The 19,923-nt window shown below is 42.3% G+C and overlaps 2 protein-coding genes across 2 annotated transcripts in view; both read left to right on the forward strand.

The window, feature by feature from the left end:
• Positions 1–19,923, forward strand: part of LOC308584781 (putative lysosomal acid lipase/cholesteryl ester hydrolase) — a 40,812-nt gene that overhangs the window by 15,135 nt on the left and 5,754 nt on the right. The window lies entirely within an intron of this gene.
• LOC308586122 (putative lysosomal acid lipase/cholesteryl ester hydrolase) lies at positions 12,856–18,906 on the forward strand (the record flags this gene model as incomplete). Its single annotated transcript, XM_081192398.1, has 5 exons — positions 12,856–12,864; positions 13,403–13,520; positions 16,104–16,302; positions 17,541–17,650; positions 18,707–18,906. 5 exons carry the CDS (start codon positions 12,856–12,858, stop codon positions 18,904–18,906), a joined length of 636 nt encoding a protein of 211 aa, XP_081048524.1.

Genomic DNA, 19,923 nt, shown 5'->3' on the forward strand with positions numbered 1-19,923 from the left:
CCCCTAGAGGGTAATGAATGTTTGACACGGCCCAGGACAGTGGAATTTCCCAGCAGAACAGCTCCCGTGGGAAGTGACCTTGACATGAGTGGTACACAGGAAGAGATTGTCACAAGAGCTAAAATAAGACAACAACAACAACAGCTGCAACAGCAGTCGTCAAAGAAAAGAGGCTCAATTTCAGCTGCAGCTCCAGGACCAGCAGGAATAACAGAACAGGAAAAAGCAGCAGCTGCCTCTATGGAAGCGGTGACAGATGCCTTGCTTAAGATAAATCAAACTCTGGAGTCTTTGACAAAACAAACTTCAGAAAATACGCAAAAATTAACAGAGATATCAGCAAGATTAAATCAGAATACAGAATCCATCAACAAACTGGTAGAGGAAAACGCAACCACACGCCAAATTGCCGAGGATGCGAAAGCTGCTGCTGGAGAGACGCAGGAGAGACTAGAACCGATTGCCAAGAAGGTCTATGAGCACGACGCAACTTTGGCCTTATGGGACTTACAGAGAAAAGAGAGAAACTTAAAACTAAGGTTGGTTCCAGAGAATGAGAGAGACAATCTCGCGGAATACCTGACACGGGAGTTTGTGGGCTGTTGGGATTTGGAGGAAGACGAATTTAAAATCACAACAGCTTTTAGACTGGGCAAAAAACAGGACAGAAAGACCCCGAGAGACTGCTTGATCACACTCAGATCCAAGGAAGAAAGAGACAAAATCCTAGGATTACACTTTCAAAAGGCCCTTCAAATTGGTAACTCAACTGTACAGATCTTTAAAGACATCCCAAAATACATCCTGGATTTAAGAAACTTCTACAAGGATTTGGCCCTCTTGCTAAAGAAAAACAACATCCGTTTTAGGTGGGAATTCCCACAAGGACTGTCATTTGACTATAAATTAAAAAAGGTGAAAATAAAGACAATCCAAGATAAAGATAAATTTCTGGCAAGACACCAGGAGGACCTCCAGAAGGGGACTGTGGACGTACTGGCAGAACAGAGGAGAGCACTAGACATTCTCAACCTTTCGATTGGACAGAAACCATTACCATCAGAAGAAGAGCAACAACTTGGAGCTGTTGGAGGAGCTATAAGAAAACAATAAGATGGCTCTACAATTCCTTAGCTGGAATTGTAATGGACTGAATGGGCCTTTGAAGAGAAGACAAGTATTTCACATTTTGAACAGAGAACAATTGGATTTGATATGCCTACAAGAAACACACATAACCAGAGCCCATAGGAGACTACTTACAAACAAAAGGCTAGGACAAGAATTTGTTTCATCAGATAAAGTTAAGAAAAGAGGAGTTGTAATATATGTGAAAGAAAAATGGGCCCCAAAAATGATTTTTAAAGATGAACAAGGGAGATATTTGGCAGTGGAGATACAAGTACAAGGAGAAAAACTGTTAGTTGTTGGAATTTATGCACCAAACGAAGGCAAATCTGACTTCTTTAAGAGACTTCATGAAACCCTTACGGACTATCTGGACTATAATATGATAATGATGGGAGACATGAATGGCGTGGTCTCTACGAATATGGATAAGTCACAAAGACTAACAATCACTAAGGAAGGGAGACTGCCTAAGACTTTCTTTGAAATGACTGAAAACATGGACTTGATAGATATATGGAGAGTAAGGAACCCTCTGGAGAGAGAGGGAACCTTTTTCTCCCAAGCAATGCTGACCTGGACCAGAATCGATCAAATCTGGATTACTAGTGGTATGGCTCCAAAGATTAAGAAGGTAGAAATCTGCCCAAAAACTTGCTCCGACCATAACGCCGTGAAGATGGAAATGAAACTAACATCAACTGGTCAATTTAGATGGAGAATGAATGACACCCTCTTTCGAGACAAGGAAATTCTTACGAAGGCCCAAAAAACTTTAAAAGACTATTTTGAAATAAATTTGAGGGCTGACGTTGAGAAAAGAGTGATCTGGGACGCAAGTAAAGCCGTGATGCGAGGCTTCTTGATTCAACAAAACTCAATAAAGAAGAAAAAACAGAATGAGAAAAAAGAAAAGATTTTGGAAAAGATAAAGGAAGGAGAGAAAAAACTAAGAGCAAAGCCAAAGTCCCAGGAGATTTTAAGAGAGATTAAGCTATATCAGTCACAATATATGGAATTGATGAACCTAGAGATTGAATGGAAGATAAAACAGATGAAGCAAAAGACATTCGAATCGGCAAACAAATGTGGTAAACTTCTGGCATGGCAATTGAAGAAAAGGCAGAAATTAAATACAGTCACAAGTCTAGAAGTGGATGGAAAGAACATATCTAAACCTAATGAGATTAGAAACTGTTTCTTAGGCTATTTTAAAAAGCTTTATACCCAAGGCCCGCAAAATGAAGAAGATATAGACAAATTCCTTGGAAAATTTGGATTACAAAAAATCTCTCATCAAAACAAGATTGATTTGAACCAGAGAATATCAGAGCAAGAGATAGAGGCTGCCATTCAGAATATGCAACTAGGCAAATCTCCAGGACCAGATGGGCTGACTTCAAGATACTACAAATCACTGAAGGAATGGTTGATTCAACCACTGAAAGAAGTCTGTAATGAGATCCTTGAGGGAAAAAGGGCACCTGAATCGTGGAAAGAAGCATATATTTCACTCATACCAAAGACAGAGACTGAAAAGACTCAATTGAAGAACTACCGCCCAATATCTTTACTTAATGTGGATTACAAAATTTTTGCAGACATTTTGGCAAAAAGACTTAAAAGAGTGTTGATGGAGAAGATTCATAGGGACCAGGCAGGCTTTCTCCCTAAAAGACACCTGGCAGACAATGTTAGAAATGTGATAGACATTTTGGAAAAGCTAGAGGTGAATATAAACACCAAAGCAGTATTGATCTTTGTGGACGCGGAGAAAGCCTTTGATAATATTTCCTGGAGCTTTATGTTAAAGAATCTTCAGGGGATGGGGGTAGGTAAAGGTTTTGAGAATGGTATGGCTGCAATATATTCTGAACAAAAAGCTAAATTGATTGTAAATAATGTAGTGACGGAGGAACTTAAGATAGAGAAAGGAACACGACAAGGGTGTCCAATCTCCCCATTACTTTTTATTTCAGTCCTGGAGGTGTTGCTGAATATGATAAGGGAAGACCAGCAGGTCAAGGGTGTCCAGGTCGGAGCTAAACATTACAAGTTAAGAGCGTTTGCAGATGACCTAGTATTGACTTTGCAAGAGCCAAACGCTAGTACGAAAAAGGTGTTAGAAATAATACAACAGTTTGGCCAGGTAGCTGGATTCAAGCTGAATAAACAAAAAACCAAAGTCTTAGGCAAAAATCTAACAGATGCAGAAAAGGAGAAGTTCCAAGAGGAGACAGGGTTGACACTGGTCAAGAAGGTGAAATATCTAGGGGTCTATTTGACATCAAAAAATGTGAATTTGTATAAAGATAACTATGAAAAATGTTGGTCGGAAATTAAAAAAGACCTAGAAATTTGGTCAAATTTGAAACTGTCAATGCTAGGCCGAATCGCTGTGATTAAAATGAATGTATTGCCTAGAATGTTATTTTTGTTTCAGACCTTGCAGATCCTGGATAAGATGGAATGTTTTAAGAGGTGGCAGAAAGATATTTCAAAATTTGTCTGGCAGGGCAAAAAGCCCAGAATTAAATTTAAAATACTGACAGATGCGAAGGAAAGAGGGGGATTTGCCCTGCCGGACTTGAAATTGTACTATGAGGCAGCAGCATTTTGCTGGCTGAAAGAATGGATGCTCCTCGAAAATACAGACATCTTAGATCTGGAAGGTTTTAACAACTCTTTTGGTTGGCACGCATATTTATGGTATGATAAAGTTAACAGTATTTTCAAGAATCACATTGTTAGAAAAGCATTGTTTAATGTTTGGAGAAGATACAAAGACCTTTTGGAAAACAAAACCCCTAGATGGGTCTCACCAGTGGAGGCCAAAGCAGTGAAGAAACTCAATATGGAGGTCGGATGGCCGAAGTATTGGGAAATTTTGGAACAAGATGGAGATAAGTTGAGATTGCAAAGCTATGAGAAACTGAAGCATAAGGTACAAAATTGGTTTCAGTATCATCAAATAGTGGAATTTTTCAAACAGGACAGGAAAATTGGTTTCCAGATGGAAAAATCAAAATTAGAAACTGAACTGCTAGAACCTAATACTAAGAATTTATCTAGAATGTATAATTTGTTGCTGAAATGGAATACACAGGAGGAAACAGTCAAATCAGCCATGATTAAATGGGCACAGGATGTTGGTCATAACATTATGTCAGATGACTGGGAATGGTTATGGAACACCGGTATTAAATTTACGGCATGTAATGCCTTAAAGGAAAACATTATGAAAATGGTGTACAGGTGGTACATGACCCCAGTCAAGCTGGCAAAAATTTATCATTTGCCCGATAACAAATGTTGGAAATGTAAAGAGACTGAAGGTACCTTCTACCACCTTTGGTGGACATGCCCGAAGATTAAGGCTTTTTGGGAAAAGATCTATAATGAAATGAAAAAGGTACTTAAATGTACTTTTCCTAAAAAGCCAGAGGCCTTTCTCCTGGGCATTGTCGGCCAATTGGTGTCGAAGAGGGACCGAACTTTCTTTATGTATGCTACAACAGCAGCAAGAATCCTCATCGCAAAGTATTGGAAGACACAAGATTTACCCACTCTGGAAGAATGGCAGATGAAAGTGATGGACTATATGACATTGGCTGAGATGACAGGCAGAATCCGTGACCAACGAAAAGAGACGGTGGAAGAAGAATGGAGAAAATTTAAAAGTTACCTTAAGGACTACTATAAACTTAATGAATGTTAATGTGCTGTGGTTTTTAGAAACAAAGGGATACAGTGATATAAGATCAGAACATAGAGAGGACTAAGATGACAGAGGTTGAAAAGTAACAATTGGGAGTTGCTACAAAACTTTGGACATTGGGATGCAGAAGGGGGAGGTATGGGGAAGTCCCAGAAAAGAGGTTTATGAAAATATGTTATGAATTTATACATGTATGTTTGTTCTTTCTGTGTTTGTTTGCCTTTAAAAATTCTGAAAAACCAATAAAAATTTTATAAAAAAAAAAAAAAGAAACAGACGCATCAGACAGAGCCATAGGGGCGGTGCTTCTTCTGCAGCCAGGGAAGGAGGAGTCAGAGTGGAGACCGTGTGCCTTTTTTTCGCGAAAACTGAACAAATCCGAGAGGAACTACACGGTGTATGACCGAGAGCTTCTTGCTATTCATGAGGCTTTCCGGAGATGGAGGCACCTGCTAATTGGCGCACAACATAAGGTGCAAGTGTGCACTGACCACAAGAACCTAGAGTATTGGAGAACGGCACGAGTGCTCAACCAACGGCAGTTGAGATGGGCCCAGGAGTTCTCCAAATTTAACTTTGAGATTTGTTACGTGCCAGGCCCAGAGAACGTTAGTGCGGACGCTCTCTCACACAAACCTGAATATTTGGAGGGGGAGGGAGCACCCGAAGAAACACATGTCATTCCAGAGGACCGCTGGGTGTGTGGGGTGGCATTGGTGGGGCAAAGAGGGAACGGAGAATGATGAATACGCCCAGGACAAACTCAGGGGTCTCAGGAGGGAGGGAGATAAACCCGGAGGTTTTGAGGAGAGAAACGGGGCGTTGTATTACAAGGGAGCGTTATATATACCTGAAGGAGATTTGAGGGGGAAGGTACTCAAGCAGCTGCACGATAGCCCCACAGCAGGGCATTTTGGGCAACACAAAACCATGTGGCTGGTTACCAGGGAATTTTGGTGGCCCAAGGTCAGGGAAGATGTGCAGGAGTATGTGAGAGGTTGTAACCAATGCCAGAGAGCCAAAGGGGAGAGGCGGGCACCGGCAGGGTTATTAGAACCGCTACCCACACCTGAAAGACCATGGGAAGCAGTGGCAATAGATTTCATGACTGATCTGCCAAAGTCCAGAGGGAAAACAGCCATCATGGTTGTGGTAGACCTGCTAACCAAAATGGCCCACTTTATAGCCTGCTCACATGCGGTCACAGCAGAAGAAACACCTAAATTGTTTGTAGAAAATGTGTTTAGGTTGCATGGCGCCCCCTTGAGGGTGGTTTCAGACTGAGGGAAACAATTTACTTCCAGGTTCTGGAGGAAGCTCATGAGCTTACTGCATGTAGAGGTCAATTTTTCGACTGCTCGGCATCCTGAAACCAACGGGCAGGCGGAAAGAGCCAATGGCATCCTCCAGCAATATTTGAGGTGTTATGTCAATGACAGAGAGAATGATTGGGTGGAGAAGCTGGCGTTGGCGGAATTTGCCTACAACAATGCGGAGAACGTGTCCACGGGGATGAGCCCCTTTTTGGCTAATTACGGGTGCCATCCCAGGGCTTTCCCAGGGGGGGAAGGGGAGAGATGGAGCGTTCCAGCTGCCAAACAGTTCGTAGAAGAAATGGAAGCGATCAATCGCCAGCTCCAACTCAACTTAGACAGGGCCAAGGAGGAATATAAGAGGCAGGCAGACAAAAACAGAAGAGAAGGTGAAACCATTAGGGTGGGGGATCAGGTGTGGCTGTCAACCCAAGGGTTACCATTCAAAGGGGGTTGTAAGAAGTTAAGACCCAAAAGATTGGGCCCATTTGAAGTCACGCAACAGGTCAACCCAGTGGCTTTCAGACTCCGGTTACCGAACCACATGAAGCTGCACCCAGTTTTCCACAGGTCGTTGCTGTCACCGTATAAAGGGGACAGAGAAGGGAGGGTCACTCGGGGACCAGCAATGGAGGAAAGGGAACACAGCTACCATGTAGCGGAGATCCTCGATTCCAGGTGGAAGGGAGATCAAGTAGAATATTTGGTACTGTGGGAAGGGGAACCGGAGTCGGAAAACACCTGGGTCATGGCAGAGGATGTCAATGACGAGGTTTTAATAGAAACTTTTCATCAGAGGTTCCCACGTAAACCTCAACCTGTAGCGAGGTTCCGGAGGGAATACTTTGCCACCACCGACGAAGAAGAGGAGTTGGAGGGGTTCACAGATTCCGAGGAGGAGGAGGATTCAGCGAGCCGGAACGGCGACCAATGGAGGGAAATGTTCGAGACGTCTGAAGATGAAGAGGATTCTTTTCGGGGTTTTACCTCCTCACCGCCCAGAGGAGAGGGAACGGGAGGGGGTGAAGGGGGCCCTGGAGGGGAGGTGGATGTCAGGGAACTGCCATCGGAGGAACAGGTGGTGGAAGGGCTCACGGAGGCTGGGAGAGACTCAGCAGCTGAAGCAGGAACCAGCAGGGGGAGAGGTGGATCTCTGAGGGAAAGCGAGCAAGAGGGAGGGCTCAGGGACACGTCCAGCGAGAACAGTGGGGAGGTATCTGAAGCTCCCATAGGGAGACCCACACCTCGCCGGAAACTGTCACGCTGCGAGTCCAGAAGACGTGTTTCCGTTAAGGAGCTTTTATGCTGGAAACGATTCCGAAAGCAACCACTGTCGGAATCTGCAAGTGACTAGAGCAGACATGTCTGAGGAGCTCCGTCACAGACAGAGGTTTGTGGACTTGCACAAACTCTGAGGGACTACGATTTTACGCACAAGCAGCTCATCATCCCATCACAGGTGTTTATTATATACAGTGGATTATTTACAGGAACAGAACACGGATCTTTTGCTAGCTTTCTCTGACACGACTCACAACTCCTACACTGACACACTGAACTCTGAACTCTGAACTTCTGAACTAACACATTCCAGTTAGTAGGCCATTAATTATCACTCCCTTGAGAGATCTTGACCAATCAGGGAGCTCCCTCCATGTCTCTGTTATCACCAGGCAGACTTACTCCTTCAGATTGCCTTCTGGCTGTCTGCCAAACCTTAATTGACTCTGTGTGAGTACACAGTTTCCCAACAGAATTTGATCAGCCTGAGTTTTATCACTCAAAAATAGGATCACTGTTGTATTTAAGCCAGTGGTCAAGGCCAGACATGTGCTACAAATATGTGCTACAAATGTTCTGAGCCAACGTGTATCTAAACCCAGTACTGCTGATTGGTGCGCTTTGAAAAGGCTTATCAGATATCTATTTTTTTAAAAAGGATTTTTATTGATACAACAAGAAAAAACAAATAAACCACAAATACCAAATTACAGACAAGAATAACCATAGACACATAGTCAAAATAAAAAAATTCCTTCCAGTAGCACCTTAAAGACCAACTAAGTTAGTTCTTGGTATGAGCTTTCGTGTGCATGCACACTTCTTCAGATACACTGAAACAGAAGTTGCCAGATCCTTCTATGTAGTGAGAAGGTGGGGAGGGGTATTACTCAGAAGGGTGGTGGGAATGGGAGATTGGCAGATAGCTGAGATGAGCCTGTTGACGACTCTTAACGACTGTAATAGGTCTTACAGGAAAAGGCAAGGGGTGAGAAGGTGAGAAATGGCTTAGTCATGTATAATGAGATAAGAATCCAATGTCTTTGTTCAGACCAGGTCTCTCCATGGTTTTAAGTTTGGTAATGAGTTGCAATTCAGCAGCTTCTCTTTCCAGTCTATTTCTGAAATTCCTTTGTAGTAAAACAGCTACTTTGAGATCTTGTATAGAATGTCCTGGGAGATTGAAGTGTTCTCCTACTGGTTTCTTTGTTTTGTGATTCTTGATGTCAGATTTATGTCCGTTTATTCTTTGGCGTAAGGTTTGTCCTGTTTGTCCAATATAGAGAGCTGAAGGACACTGTTGGCATTTGATGGCATACACAATGTTAGACGATGAGCAATTAAATAGTCCCAAGATGGTATGTGTGATGTTGTTGGGGCCAATAATGGTGTTGTCCGGGTGTATGTGGCAGCAAAGTTGGCATCTGGGTTTATTGCAGGCTCTGGTGCCAGTGTCCGTGTTAAGTCTGGTTGTAGTATTATTGTGGGTTAGGAGTTGTTTAAGATTGGGTGGCTGTCTGTAGGCAATGAAAGGTCTTCCTCCCAGAGCTTGAGAAAGAGAACTGTCATTGTCCAGGAGAGGTTGTAGATCTCTGATGATGCGTTGTACTGTTTTAACTTGGGAGCTGTATGTGATGACTAGAGGTGTTCTGTTATTTTCTTTTTTGGGTCTGTCTTGCAGCAAGTTCTCTCTGGGTATCAGTCTGGCTCTGTTGATCTGTTGTCTAACTTCATCTGCTGGGTATTTTAGTTCTGAAAAGGTTTGCTGTAGATCTCTTAGGTGAGAGTCTCTGTCTGTAGAATTGGAACAGATGCGGCTGTAACGTAGTGCCTGGCTATATACAATGGACTGTTTGGTATGTTTGGGATGGTAGCTAGAGGCATGTAGATATGTTTGTCGGTCAGTTGGTTTACGGTATAAGGTAGTGTCTATGCGCCCATCCTGTATTTTTATAGTAGTGTCCAAAAAATGTATTTCTTGCATAGATTGATTCATTGTAAGGTTGATTGTGGGGTGAAAATCATTAAATTTCTGGTGAAAGGTGTCTAGGGTCTGTTGACCATGTGTCCAGATGATAAAAATATCGTCAATGTATCACAGGTACAAGAGAGGTTTGAGTGAGTAGGAGTTTAGGAAACGTTGTTCTAAATCTGTCATGAAGATGTTGGCATACTTTGGGGCCATGCGGGTGCCCATTGCTGTGCCGCTGATCTGAAGGAATAGGTCATCACCGAATTTGAAGTTGTTGTGGGTAAGGACAAATTGGCAGAGTTTGGTGGCAAGGTCCGCTGTGGTTTTATCTGAAATGGTGTTCCTTATAGCTTGTAAACCAAGTGTGGGATGTTGGTATACAAAGATTCCACATCCATAGTAGCTAGTATAGTATTGTTGGGAAGATTATTTAAAGATTGTATTTTCCTCAGAAAATCTGTGGTGAAAATGGAGAACATGCAAGTTAGAATGTTTCATAATGCATGATTAAGATAACGCTTTAAAACCATTTTATTCTGGGGTATTTTTGTTTTTAAAAATCATTCTAACCACTTACCCTAAATGTAACCACTTACCCTTGAATCTATGTGCCCTTTTGTACTACCATGGAAAGCCATCTTCTGTCCAGGTGAATATAACATACATTATCAAAGACTCCTAAGTAAGCCTAGCAACCATAGAATACGATTGTGGATTAGTAACCATTAAGAAATGGGAAGTAGACAGTAGGGATAAATGAACACATGTTTTGGAGTGCCGTGTCAGAAAAAGCACTTTTTGGTGGGGTAGAGGGAGCCACAGTGCAAAATTGCATGAGGTCATGGCAACCCAAACAGCCACCATGCTCTTGCGATTAAAAATACAGGAAGATGGCATCTAGGAGGATGGCATCATGGATTTTGGCTTCAAAGTGTTGGAAGGTATGCTGGTGCAGGTGTGATGCAGGCCTTGCTGTTGCCCTCTACAAGGACCCTTGCATGTGTGTAAAGAGTTGGGGAGTTACATACAGGAACTATTGCCTGCATGTACTACAAATCCTCATGTCCAGCTCTTCCTTGCCCTGGGATCAAGCAGAATGATAGATGCACTTTATTTTTCCTTACATGGGGATAATGATTGGGTTATATTTCTCCTGAACCTCTCCTCCAAATTCTACCCTTCTTCTGGAAGAGCTTCTTTTTGCTTCCTGGGTCTCAGGCTCATGGGTCTTCGGGTTGTGGCCTGCTGCTGGCCTTCTCCACTACTCACTGAGAAAGCCCACTTGCTTGGGAGATGGTTAGAAAGCATTTTATCTTCTCTTTCATTAGGGACCTATTTGAAGTCCCCACCTGGGACGACCACTCCTTCCTGGGCTGAAAATCGTTTTCTAAAGACTCTAAACCATTTGTGCTTATGTTACCTTTCATGCCTAGCAATGTGATATCCTGAAGCATAATTACAACTGGGGGAAATTCTTTTATATGTCTAGCCATGTGGGATGTGCAAGTGTACCTCAATCCTCTATTTACAGTTGTACCTTGGTTGACGGACGCCTTGCGACTCAAACGTTTTGGCTCCTGAACGCCGCAAACCCGGAAGTGAGTGTTCCTGGTTTGCGAACATTCTTTGGAACCCAAATGTCTGATGCAACTTCTGCGGCTTCTGATTGAGTGCAGGAAGCTCCTGCAGCCAATCGGAAGCTGTCCCTTGGTTTTCGAATGTTTTCAGAAGTTGAATGGACTTCCGGAATGGATTCCATCCGTCAACCAAGGTACGACTAGTTGCAAAAGAGACTTTTTGCATGAAAGACAGAGATATGCACTTCTGTCATTTAGACTGAGTCACTGCTTGATTTGTTTTTTTTAAATGAGAGAGAAACCAGGTCTGTGTGGAACTGGAACCTCCTATCATTGGACAGAACTGAGTTGCCCAATGTCTTTGTTTGTATGCAGCTTTTTCTTGTGTGAGGGTGGTAGGACAGCCTGAAGGTATTGCATTCAGGAAGCAGATTTATCTGAGTGATTGGGTGACAACCACCTCTCAGTGTTTTTTTTTTTTTGCAGTTATCATGCGATCAGTTTTCTCAGAAAATGTCACAATGCAGAATGTCCAGTGTGGAGGTTAACCAAACAGGAATATTCAAAGTGTCCCTTTTCATTCACCCAATATGTTGGCCAGTATAAACTTCAGATGGCTGTGATTAGAAGGATAACAATGTGCCTAAAGGTAAAGGTAAAGGGACCACTGACCGTTAAGTCCAGTTGCGGACGACTCTGGGGTTGTGACGCTCATCTCACTTTACTGGCCGAAGGGAGCTGGCGTTTGTCTGCAGACAGCTTCCCGGTAATGTGGCCAGCATGACTAAGCTGCTTCTGGTAAACCAGAGCAGTGCATGGAAACACCGTTTACCTTCCCACCAGAGTGGTACCTATTTATCTACTTGCACATTGACGTGCTTTAAAACTGCTAGGTTGGCAGGAGCAGGGACCGAGCAACAGGAGCTCACCCCGTTGTGGGGATTCAAGCCACATACCTTCGGATCAGCAAGCCCTAGGCTCTGTGGTTTAGACCACAGTGCCACCTGCGTCCCCCCCAACAATGTGCCTAGGTGAGTGCAAAAGGGTTTAGTTGCACTGGGCACCGAGCTTCTGGTGTACTGCAACAACAACATCCAATGGAAGGCAAGAGACGACGTGTGTGCGCACTCAGTTTCGGCATTGCACAGGGCAGCACTGAAGTTTGAGATGCCAAGGTCTGCCACTGCAGCTGCTGACTGATTGATGCTTGGTACTCTCAGCTGCTATGCTAAACTAGTTTTTACACCTTGACTAACCTATTTTTAAAAACTGAGCTTGCAGTCCTATCTATGCTTGCTTGCAGAGGAGTCTACTCCTAGAGGGCCAAGCTCCCTTTGTCCCCCTATAAAATATTTTAGGGGGCTGGGCCCCTCCAAAGTTGATGGCCATGGCCATTCAAATGATGTGCATGTGTTGCATCTTGCGATCAATTATGTGGGTTGGGGCATACATGGGCCCCTCAATATTTTTTTCCAGGTTAGCACCCATGCTTGCCTGGAAGAATGTCACATGAAATTCAGTGGTTCCATAGGCTTATACTGGGAGTTGGGCAAGGCCAAGCCAACCATATCATTACATTGAATTCCCCCCTCCCCCCGCTTCCTGGTAGGTGTTGACAAACAATGGCTAGCTATTTAAGCCATTTTACCTGCCATTTCCTTCTGTGGATTATGAAGTGGCGTTCAGTACACTGATGGCTGCTTTAATCTAGTTTTGTGGAGGAGTAGTCTTGCACAGCTGTGCTGGAATATGGATTTGCTTCCATGCAGATCAAGGATGTGGCTCTTCATAATGGGGGCAGGATTGGTCCAAGCCCTTCTTACATCAGAAATATTTTTTAAAAGAAGAATAAATCCAGAAGCTGCTATGAATATTGTAAGCCATTAACCTTTTCTTTCCTGTCTTCTTACCTCAAGGAATCTTTGGCAATAAGTGGTGCTTAATGGTGCTATACTCCATATAACTGAAGTTCATTTTTTTAATGGGCTGCTGGGATTTTAGGGGGCAAGAAAATATTTATTATTATTTTATTTTGAATACATACTTTGTCTTGCCAATGCATCATTGCTCAGCATAGCTTACAACATTTTCTTTAAAAGAATAAGCAGCCTAAAGTAGTTCCCAGCTTGTGCTTCACTGAACACCAATGTTCTGTGAGCTTCATTTAGTTGCTCCAACAGTGGCAACTTTAGCATCTTGCAGAGTTCATTATAATTGCTCAACTGCAAGAAGAAAAATATTTAAGTGGTACACCAAGACCCTCAGCAACAGAAGGCTCCCTTCATTTCTAATTACGCCAGAGGGAGGCAGGAAATCAATTCTCTAGTTACCAATTGTTTTCTGTGAAAATAAGTGTTTAGGCATTTTACAGTCACTATATAACCTTCCCAACCAAATCCTCTCGGCCTCGCAGAGCGAAATTATTTCTTTCAGAGGCTATCCCAGTGAGGAATATAAAGTGGTGACAGATGATGGGTTTATCCTGAGTATTAACAGAATTCCTCATGGGAAAAGAAATCAGTCAAACAAGGGTGAGTTTGTGTTTGGAGTTATAATTTGTATGTATGCATAGATACAAACTCTCAATAGTGTTGGGATTTTTCATTATAATTATAATACAACAATTTCTTGCTTTGCAAAAGTTTGACTTATTGCAAGAACACATAGTGAATTTGTTTGGTAATGTGTGACTATTCTTATGATATCTGAGTGTGTCTTTGTTCTATTTTTCCTATAAATTTGAAAGAGATAGGCCTTATAAATTGATGAGGTCAAGCATATTTTACTCTTTTCCTGAGCTATTAGAGAAATGGAAAAGTATGGTGACAAGGAGAAGGGGAAGCTAGAGTAAGTGGTTCACAGTCCACGTTGACTGCAAGTCATATGAATTGTTGTGATATTTTTTATCTATTTTAGTTTTTTGTGGGAGTTGATTTAGTTTCAAAATAGTGTTTTTGTATTCATCACGGATATATCTGCTTCAGCCATTCATAGAGGGTCACTGTTTTATTTTTTAAAAAAGGAGAACCTAGTTCACTGTGGAGATGGAGGCACTGCCAGTTTGGTTGCCCAATGCCTTTGTGTGTGTTGTATTCAGCTTTTCTTGAGGAGTAAGGAGTGAAATGAGATAGACAACCTGAGGCTGAGTAGAGGGTGACAGGAGTAAAGGTGGTGCAATGAAGTACGGGCCTGTGGACTGAGTCTCCAGATGAAAGAGGGAGTGAAGCTGAACAAATAATCATGAACCTTATCATCCACTGCAATGTAAAATTAGCCTACATATTTGGTCTGCTCTAATTAAGAAGCAGTAAATGGTACCAAAGGGAGGAAAGAAAAAGTGTATGTTTTCAAGGCTGGTGCTCTGGTTCCTCACACTTCTAGTCAAATGAGAGGAACATTGAATTGATGTTATATGTTGATTCTTAAAAATACCCCAGTCTTACTACTGTCTACTTATAATCCACTTGTTTCTCAAATCTATAAAGTATTAAACTCTCAAATGCTTCCACCCCTCATAACTCTAACGGCACAATGCAAAAAAGATTTCGGTGAGCCATTAGATGATACTTTATGTAACAGAATCTGGATAAAACTCCCTTTAAAGATGTTTATGTAAGATTCCAGGGAAATGCACTCAAATGTATACCCATTATTATTGAGTAAACTGACTAAAAACGTATTAGTTATGTGTTCAAGAATTTGTATTGCCACTGGTTGATTTATGCACATGTGGTAGCAATACTCCCAAGTTTTTTTTTTTGTTTGGGAAAGAAGTTTTTCAGGAAGCAAACCTTATCACAAAACAACATATCACTTTGAATCCTAAAATAGCACTTCTATCATATTAGACAGAAATTGTTCAACAACTTTCCCACAAATATCTCATTCGTGATCTGATGACCACAGCGTGGCTTGCTATTGCAAGGTATTGGAAGTCTCTAAAGGCAGACTTGCTTTGAGATCTGGATCTTACCACTTAGAGAAGAAAACAACTATGTTTCAATCAACCTGGTATAGTTTTTTTTAAAAAAATACGCAACATTGATAGAACACGGTTATAGGAATTGAAGAACACATGACTGTTTGTGGAATGATACATTAGTTTAAAAATTGAAATAACTTAATGTTGTTTAGTCACTTAGTCGTGTCTGACTCCTCATGACCCCATGGACCAGAGCATGCCAGGCACTCCTGTCTTCCACTGCTTCCCACAGTTTGGTCAAACTCAGGTTGGTAGCTTCGAGAACACTGCCCAACTATCTTGTCCTCTGTCGTCCCCTTCTCCTTGTGCCCTCCATCTTTCCCAACATCAGGGTCTTTTCCAGGGAGTCTTCTCTTCTCATGAGGTGGCCAAAGTATAAGAGCCTCAGCTTCATGATCTGTCCTTCCAGTGAGCACTCAGGGCTGATTTCCTTCAGAATGGATAGGTTTGATCTTCTTGCAGTCCATGGGACTCTCAAGAGTCTCCTCCAGCAGCATAATAGTTAAATGCAGTTGAATAGACATTTGGTGCTTCTGTGGCAGGTTGCTGGAATGGTTCCATATTGACTGCTACATCTTGTACAAATAAGTGAAAACAATAAAACATTTCTTTGGAGGGAGGGGACCTCTGACTTGATTTTCATATTGCATTCTGGAGTAATTCCTTCCACACTCAAATTTCAGGCATGTGAAATTGCTAGCCATGCATGCTCTGTGTTCCTGTGCCCCAAGTTTATAGTAGGTGATATGCAGTAGCTTCCAGTGAAGTGGCATGTGTGGGGTATCATTGCTTTCCTGATTTCCCAATACTTCACTTCACTGGAGCTCATTGAGAGGAAGAGGGGAGGTGCAAGGTTGGGGGAGCTTGTCTTGGTATAGCATGCAGAGGTGGGAGAATTGGATTGGCTGTGCCAATATACACTGCTTCCTTCCCTCTCCCTCTCCGTAAGCACCAGCAACCCAGTTTGGGAAGCCACGAGAGCAACAGTGCCCTACCTGCACCACTTCACTGGCTGCTACTTGCAATATGGAATGATAACAATGCCATTCAAGGTTCTGATGGATCACTGTCTTGTTGGAAAGAAACACAGAAGTTACATCTTATAACTATACTTAAACGACTTCCATTTCAGATCCGAAGCCTGTAGTGTTTGTGCAACATGGCTTGTTTTGCTCTGGCAGTAACTGGGTGGCAAATCTGGACAACAACAGCCTGGACTTCATACTGGCTGATGCTGGCTATGATGTTTGGCTAGGAAACAGTAGAGGGAACACCTGGTCCATGAAACACATCAACTATACTGTGGAGCAAGAAGAATTCTGGCGATTCAGGTAGAGGGAGCTTTCTAAACTTCAGTATGTGTTTCTGGTTCCTAGTCTTCCTTTTAGGATGATTAATCTGCCATCCTCTTTCTCTTCTGTTTCAACATTGAACAGTGCCCTGAAAATACAGGATATGCAGGTATAAAAATAAATTTCCAAATAAATATAATTGGTAGTTGTTTCAAAGAAATAGCATACATTCTTCAAGTGAAGAATTATATGCTCTTATGAAGAATGGAATATGGCAGGATTCCCAAAAAATGTGTTCTACAGTGAGTTGGCTTCAGCAGGCCCCTTGGCAGACCAACTCTGCATTACAAAGTTGCCTGCAAATGTGACAGTGAAGGCTGGCAGTGTTAAACCCACTGTGTGGGAATCCCTTGCAGACAGTCATTCAGGTCATGCATCCACAGCAATGACTAGAGGAGGAATGACCACTGAAGGAGCATAGAAAGAAGAAGTGCCATGGTATAGCTGCATCAGTACAACCTGATGCCCCAGCAGCAACAAGATATATGTATCAGATTCTGCATCCACAGCAGGCATTGTAACGCTTTGACTTCACAGCGCAAGGCACACTCTAATCGTCTTCTGAGACAGATGGGTGTCAACAGCAAAATGAAGCTGGATAACCCCAGCATAAAGGGATGAAATATGACTTTGGTGAGCTCTGCAGACGTTAGCCGCTTTGAGACTCATTAGGGTAGTGATAAAGCGGGATACCACATCCAAACTTTTCTTCTTCTTCTTCTTCTTCTTCTTCTTCTTCTTCTTCTTCTTCTTTTTCTTCTTCTTCTTCTTCTTCTTCTCCTCCTCCTCCTCCTCCTCCTCCTCCTCCTCCTCCTCCTCCTCCTCTTCTTCCAACAGATCAGGTTAACTCTGGGTGCCATTAGATTTTATGTGGGAGGACCAAGTGTGATTCCTGCTGATTCCCAGTAAACTTACTAGGCCAGACATGAGGAGGGGGGAAGGGAGGGGAAGCTCACATCATAAATACTGTTACTTGTGAAACTGGCATTTTAAAAAGCGTTAAAAAGGAGGATAAGTAATTGCTTAATCATAATTACTATGTTTCACAAATGTTTATGAAATTGGTAGTTGATGAGTACATGGAGGAGGTGACCTCTTGTGTGCCAGATCCAAACCTGTTCTTGTATTGCGCTGGGTGGAGAACATGGCATGCTCGGCTTACACAATGCAGATTTCATTGCATATTCAAGTCTGTAAATATTCCTTTTCCTTTGCAGTTATGATGAAATGGCTAAATACGACCTTCCAGCTTCTATAAATTTTATCCTGAGCAAAACCAGACAGGAGAAAATATTTTATGTTGGTCATTCCCAGGGCACCACAATGGGTAGGTTTGAAGGCTTCTTAAACACACGTTGGCCATTCTAATAGCTACACATTTATTTCTATGGTTGGTGTTATATATTAATTTCAATGCAGATCTTGTTTATGGTACAGAGATTTCACTTGGAGCCTATGGAAACCTATGGAGAAGCATCATGAATAACAATCTCTGTGTAAGTTTCCTACATATTCCTACTTAGTAATGTTTCCCATAAAAGTAATGTTTCAAAGCTGCTATGGACTGACAAAAAGTGGTATATGGAGTATAATAATCCCTATACACATTAACTGTGTCTTTTGTTTGCTTTGGTTTACCTGAGTTTCCTAGTCTGGGTGTAACAGGAAGCTGTAGTTTAACAACCCCTGGAAGTATTGCATTAAGACCCCCCAAGAGAAGGGAGAAAAGTGTAGGCTGAGTGTGGGTACCTTGTTTGAGGGGTCCAGGAGGTTGAAGTCCATGGGGGACTGATGGGCCAATACACTTCTCCCAAGCCTGTGTTGGGTTGTGGAACCCAGTCCATGTCAGGGGTGACTCAGCACAAGATCCACCTGACCAGGTTCCTGTCAGATAGCGGGCAGGCTGCCTTTATGCTGGATACTTGCCCAGTGCCTTGGCCATACCTACTCTTTCCTATAATCAATAAAGTTGTGGTTTAATTCAACCCAGTACCAGTCTCGGTGTCCATTCTTTAGGCCCTCCCTGTACTGGTCATGGCCATCATGTGCCCGTGATGGCAAACACTTCTTCACAGGCCTTACAATACTGTGGACTTTACTCAAAATAAAAAAAAATTCCTTCCAGTAGCACCTTAAAGACCAACTAAAGTTAGTTCTTGGTATGAGCTCATACCAAGAACTAACTTAGTTGGTCTTTAAGGTGCTACTGGAAGGAATTTTTTTATTTTGACTATGGCAGACCAACACGGCTACCTATCTGTAACTGTGGACTTTACTATTTTTGTGAGCTAATTTTGTATTCTTCAGTATTTATCAAGACTACATTGGTTGTTATATTCATTTTTCTTCTATTTCTGTTTCTATCTTCCATCGTGTTTCATAGCATTCATTGCATTTTCAACCATGCTACAACTCTCCCAGAAGATAAAAATATTCTTTGGATTGGCACCACTAGTCACCGTGAATTATTTTCGCAACCCGATAGCAACTAAGCTCCTTCAGATTTCTGACAACACGATCAAAGTATGCATTTTGTACCCATCATTTGACCTGAGACCATTTGTCATTCTCTTGGACACCTAAACTAGCTAATGCTGCAACTTGGTATCAGGGTGTTGTATTAACTACTCTGTACTCAGGACTATCAGTATTTTGTAGTAAAAAATGAGGTGCCCATTTCCCCATCTTGCTGTGTCCTGGGTGCCAGCAGAAAGTATCTGCTGTGGGTAACGAACAAAGGGGTGCTGGTATAAGAACAACCCTCATACCTATGTTTGCATTCAGGGCCCATATTAAAGGGTTTGGTACAGGTAACTCCACATTTATGCATGCTCTATTTGAGTGTGGCCATGACCCAAGGAACCCGCAAGTGGATCTCAGAAATGGGGAGTATCCCGAGAGTACTCCTGGCTTGTGAGTAGACCTTTCCCAGTGCCTGAAGAGGGTGGGATATAAATAAAATATTATTATTATTATCATAGGTCACATTTAACAGCAGGGTGGGACTGCCTACCTGTCAATTACCTGATGTAACAATGGAGGATTTCAAAGCATGTTGCAAGTCCCTCCCTTTAGTATTAGTTGGAGATTCTGATGCAAACCTCTTGCTGATTTGTTTTCCCAAGTATTTCAATGAAAACGCCTCTCTGAGCTGCAATCTCAGCTGGTTAGTAGGTGGGAGTCTTTGGAGAAAGTGTGTGGGCCAACCTGGGTCCCCTGGCAAAATAAGGTTGTCTTGTGGAGTGAAAGTTCCTGATCTCTGCAATATATTTCACTTCTGCACAAGGGGTTACCCGAGCTACTTATCCATGTAATCTAGCTGCTGGAGCAGAAAGGAAAATTCAGATTACATGACAAAAGAAATTTGAAGCCCATAAGTTAAATGAGAATTACTTCCAAGTAAATGAGACAACTCCTAAGTGGTAGTACATCTCTCCATCATTCTCACTATAGCAAGTCAGTTAAGAATGAATAGTCTAGAAAAACTGCAAAAGCTGAAATGATACCAGTGGCTTTTCGATGGCTTTGCATATCTTTCTTTGGACGTTTACAACATTGTTCTGCTCCCTAAAGGGAGGAGATTAAACATTATTGCATAGC

The sequence above is a fragment of the Podarcis bocagei genome (genome assembly GCF_964188305.1).
Source record: "Podarcis bocagei genome assembly, chromosome: 4".
In the NCBI taxonomy this organism is placed as follows: Eukaryota; Metazoa; Chordata; class Lepidosauria; order Squamata; family Lacertidae; genus Podarcis; species Podarcis bocagei.